Raw genomic sequence first — 3,785 nt, forward strand, 5'->3', positions numbered from 1 at the left:
CCTTCTGCCTTCTAACCTTTGTCCCTGGACTGCTGTGCCTCATTAGTCCCATTTTGTTTTATGGGGCTGTCCAATCCCTGCCTGAATGGTGAACCTCGGGAGTGACTTCACCACTGAGCTAAAAGGGTGTCCAGGGGCCATACTCTTGGGGTTTCTCCAGTCTCTGTAAATCTGGTCTTTTTTTGTGAGTTAGAATTTTGTTCCACATCCTTCTCCAGCTCTGTGCAGAACCCTCTGTTGTGAGCCCACTCAGAGCACGACTGACTAATTTTTTAATCTGTTTTTAGAAGTGATGATTTCATAGACTCTGTTTGATGGGAAGTTTATTTCTTCACTACATATTATTTCTGGATTTAGCAATGAATAATGCACAGTGCATTAGCATTTAAGAAAGACATGAAGATTCTATGCACCTTATTATTATGCTTTCTATGCTCAGCTGCTCTTTGAGGGCTTACTCGGTATATGTATTTTTATGCTATTTTTTCTTTGTTCTTTTCCCTCTTCTCAGGTTAGAATCCCCTACAAGGAGTCTAAGCATGGATGCCCCCAGGGGTGTTCATATTAAAGCCCATGCTGGGAAAATTGAGGCCCTCTCTCAAATGGATATCAAATTTCATAGTAGTGATGGAATGGTAAGCTCAATAGATCAAGCTCCTATTATATGTCTGACACTCATGAATATCATGTCCGTTAAAGTAGCTATACATTAAATTTAGGGTCATTTTTAAAGAAAGTCATGATACATGTAAAGTAGAAAACGTTAAAAGAACACAAAAGAATATTTAGCATTGAAAGAAAGACCGAGAAAAGTTAAAACAACTTTTTTTAGAACCTGACAGCTTTATTTGATTGGTTTTGTGCTATCAAGTCACTTACTAAGTTCAACTTTGAAAAAAACACTACAGAGACTTTGTAGGCCTACAGAGAATATCAGTCTTGCCATTCCCCAGTGATTCAACTTCTTTTAACACAGCTGTCACCATATGGAACCTTCTTTAGTTAAAAAAGGAAAAAAGCTCAATTTCAGTCAGCCAGAAAATTATGCACGCTAGGAATGTTCTTAAAAGCCCTAGAAGAAAATCAGAGTTTTGGTTTATAAGCTGGACTCCAAACATGTGATGCCATATTACAGATTTTTACAAACAATTTATTGCATTTTTTCTTAGCCCACCCCACCCCTAGTTATTTTTATATGTATAAAATGTGCTCAAAATAAGACATTAGCCCATGGATTTTCTTTTAAATGCCTCCAACTTGATAGCGATTTCCAAGGAGTTGAATGGATTGTATTGTTCATACTGCCAGTGCCTGGTGAAATGTGTTGGAATAAATGGATGTGAAAGCCGTGTGTACAATGAGGGGCATAATGAATCCCCATTGCTCCTTCCCCAGCCCCACTCTAGACACATCACACACAGACCCTACACAAAATGAAGAGATTCAGGTGTCCCAACAGATATTTTCCCACAAAGGCAGAGGAAAATAAGCAATAAAGCAGCATGTAAATTACCAGTTGTTAGAGTTTGCTTGACAGGTAGGAAAATAAGTAACTAGGAAAATATTGACCAATTAACCACAAGAAATAGAGGAAAGCAAACAAATTAAAGGCATGTTTAGGGGAAAGCAGGTACCCAAAGAACCCAAAGCATTGGACATTAACCTGAATAGATTCTGCTTTTTAAAAATAATACCATTTGATTTATTTTACTCTGTGTGCAAGACAACATGAGGTAAAACCTTTGTGTGTAATGCTACTAATACCGTCCCACCCACTGCTGTCTATAGCAAGGGGTCAGCATCCCAAGAGGGAATACAGACTGCAAATATCAGTTTAATAAAAGATTGGAATTCATGGATGGGGGTTACATAAAATAAAGTGTCTAACATTATTGGCAAGGAATATGCCAACCCACAACATATTTAATTCTTCTAATAAGCCAGCACACTGGGATGGATAAAGGTTTGGCTACTCACCATGGTGATTCTTATTTCCTTCAGCTATCAAAGAGATTTCCAAGCCTCAACCAATGACCATGTTCTTGTATTTTGGTTTAACTGAATTATAATATGACCAAAAAATCCAGTCCCTCTCATTTTATTTTAATTGGATTTAGGCTATATGTCTACCGCTTTTCAGCATCTAATAGAAGGCAGTGGAGTTTTGTTGTTGTTGTTGTTGTTAGGTGCCATTGAGTTGGTTCTGACTCATAGAGATCCTACATACAACAAAATTAAACACTGCCCAGTCCTGTGCCATCCTCACAACAGTTGCTATGTTTGAGCCACTGTGCCAGTCCATCTGGTGGAGGTCCTTCCTCTTTTTCACTGACCCTCTAGTTTATGACCCTCAACCATTATGTCCTTCTCCAGGGAATGGTCCCTCCTGATAACACATCCAAAGTATGCAAGACAAAGTTTTAAATAATAGTAAAAAGTCAGGGAAATGGTCACTAGCTAACAGGATGAGTCCAATTGCCTTTCATAAGAAAATAAAACTGCAAATAAAAAATCAGGATAAATTCCAACACTCACAGTTAAATATTAGTAAAATGAATATATTTCTGTGGCTTATACTTTTTCCTAATGGGGAGGAAAAGATGAGTTGTATAAAGTCAAATTGGATCACCAGATAGATGTGAATCAGCAAAAGAATTCTATCATTTTTGTCAAGTCTGAAAGGTATTTTTGGGCACGTAACGTATTAGAACTGAAAAGCATCCAGCTTATTGACACACAAACTGAAAGAGCAAAATGTGTTCTCACATTGGTCAGTTTTCCTAGTTGGACTAACACAGTCGGTAAAAGAAAATTTGGCTTTCCTCCAATTTGGAGCACTGATTGCTAAGCACCTGCCTGAATGTAAAATAGAATTAGGCTACAAAATAATCAGATAATTATAATATGAATTAAATAAAGTCAAGTGCCTGTTAACTTTCCTCTGAGAAGAACAAACAGTGCTTTGTTTGGAACATTTGGCACATGAATTTTGTTTACCATGCTCAGTTCCTCCTTTAACGTTCCATCTCATTTTCTCTCACGCAGCTTGTGCTGGATGCTGAAACTGTATGTCTGCCCAAGTTGGTTCGGGGAACTGGGGGTCCCTCTGGCAGCTCGCAGAGACTCTATGAAATCTGTGCTTGTCCAGATGGGAAACTTTACCTGTCCGTGGCTGGTGTGGGTACCACATGCCAGGAAAACAGCCAGGTCTGTCTCTAAACCATCTGCATCTTCCACAGAGTACACAGATTTTCAGAGAGCTTGAAGTTCTTGACTTTGAGACTTCAAACTTGGAAAGCAGTTTTATATCCTGTAAGACTGGGACTGGATGGAAAGAAGCACCCACTTTTAAAAAGAACTCAGAAAGAAAAACATAACAACGAAAATGTTTTGGACAAAACTATGTGGTTTCAAAGTGGCATGTGGATGTTAGACAAACAAGTTGTCAAAGGAATGTGTTTATTCCACTGAGTTGATAAATTTTCATCAGAACAATTAATAAATGGTGACTTTTCTTTTCCTCATCTTTTGTGTACGTAAATGTACAATGAAATGTTGAGTTGCTATGTGGAATTAATTTATGATGGCCAACTGTGAATATCTAACTCTTCATCAAAGTAATGTTGATAACTACTACAGGACTCCAAAGTCCCATGCAGGGTTTGCTTTAAATCACTCAAATCTGTGAGCAAGTTCTCCCTTGAGTATAATGCAAAGTGTGTCAGATTTCGTGACACACTTTCAGGTTTTGAATATACATTGAGGTTGATCTGATTTTTAGTATG

At 38.0% G+C, this 3,785-nt stretch overlaps 1 protein-coding gene across 1 annotated transcript in view; it reads left to right on the top strand.

Moving 5' to 3' along the window:
• Positions 1-3,219, top strand: part of SGCG (sarcoglycan gamma) — a 134,746-nt gene extending 131,527 nt beyond the window's left edge. Inside the window, exons 6-7 of the mRNA XM_004386558.1 lie at positions 512-635; positions 3,046-3,219. Coding sequence (XP_004386615.1) covers positions 512-635; positions 3,046-3,219 — 298 coding nt within the window. The remainder of the gene's footprint in view (positions 1-511; positions 636-3,045) is intronic.
• Positions 3,220-3,785: the final 566 nt, after the last annotated feature.

Source organism: Trichechus manatus, unplaced genomic scaffold (genome assembly GCF_000243295.1).
Source record: "Trichechus manatus latirostris isolate Lorelei unplaced genomic scaffold, TriManLat1.0 scaffold00168, whole genome shotgun sequence".
In the NCBI taxonomy this organism is placed as follows: Eukaryota; Metazoa; Chordata; class Mammalia; order Sirenia; family Trichechidae; genus Trichechus; species Trichechus manatus.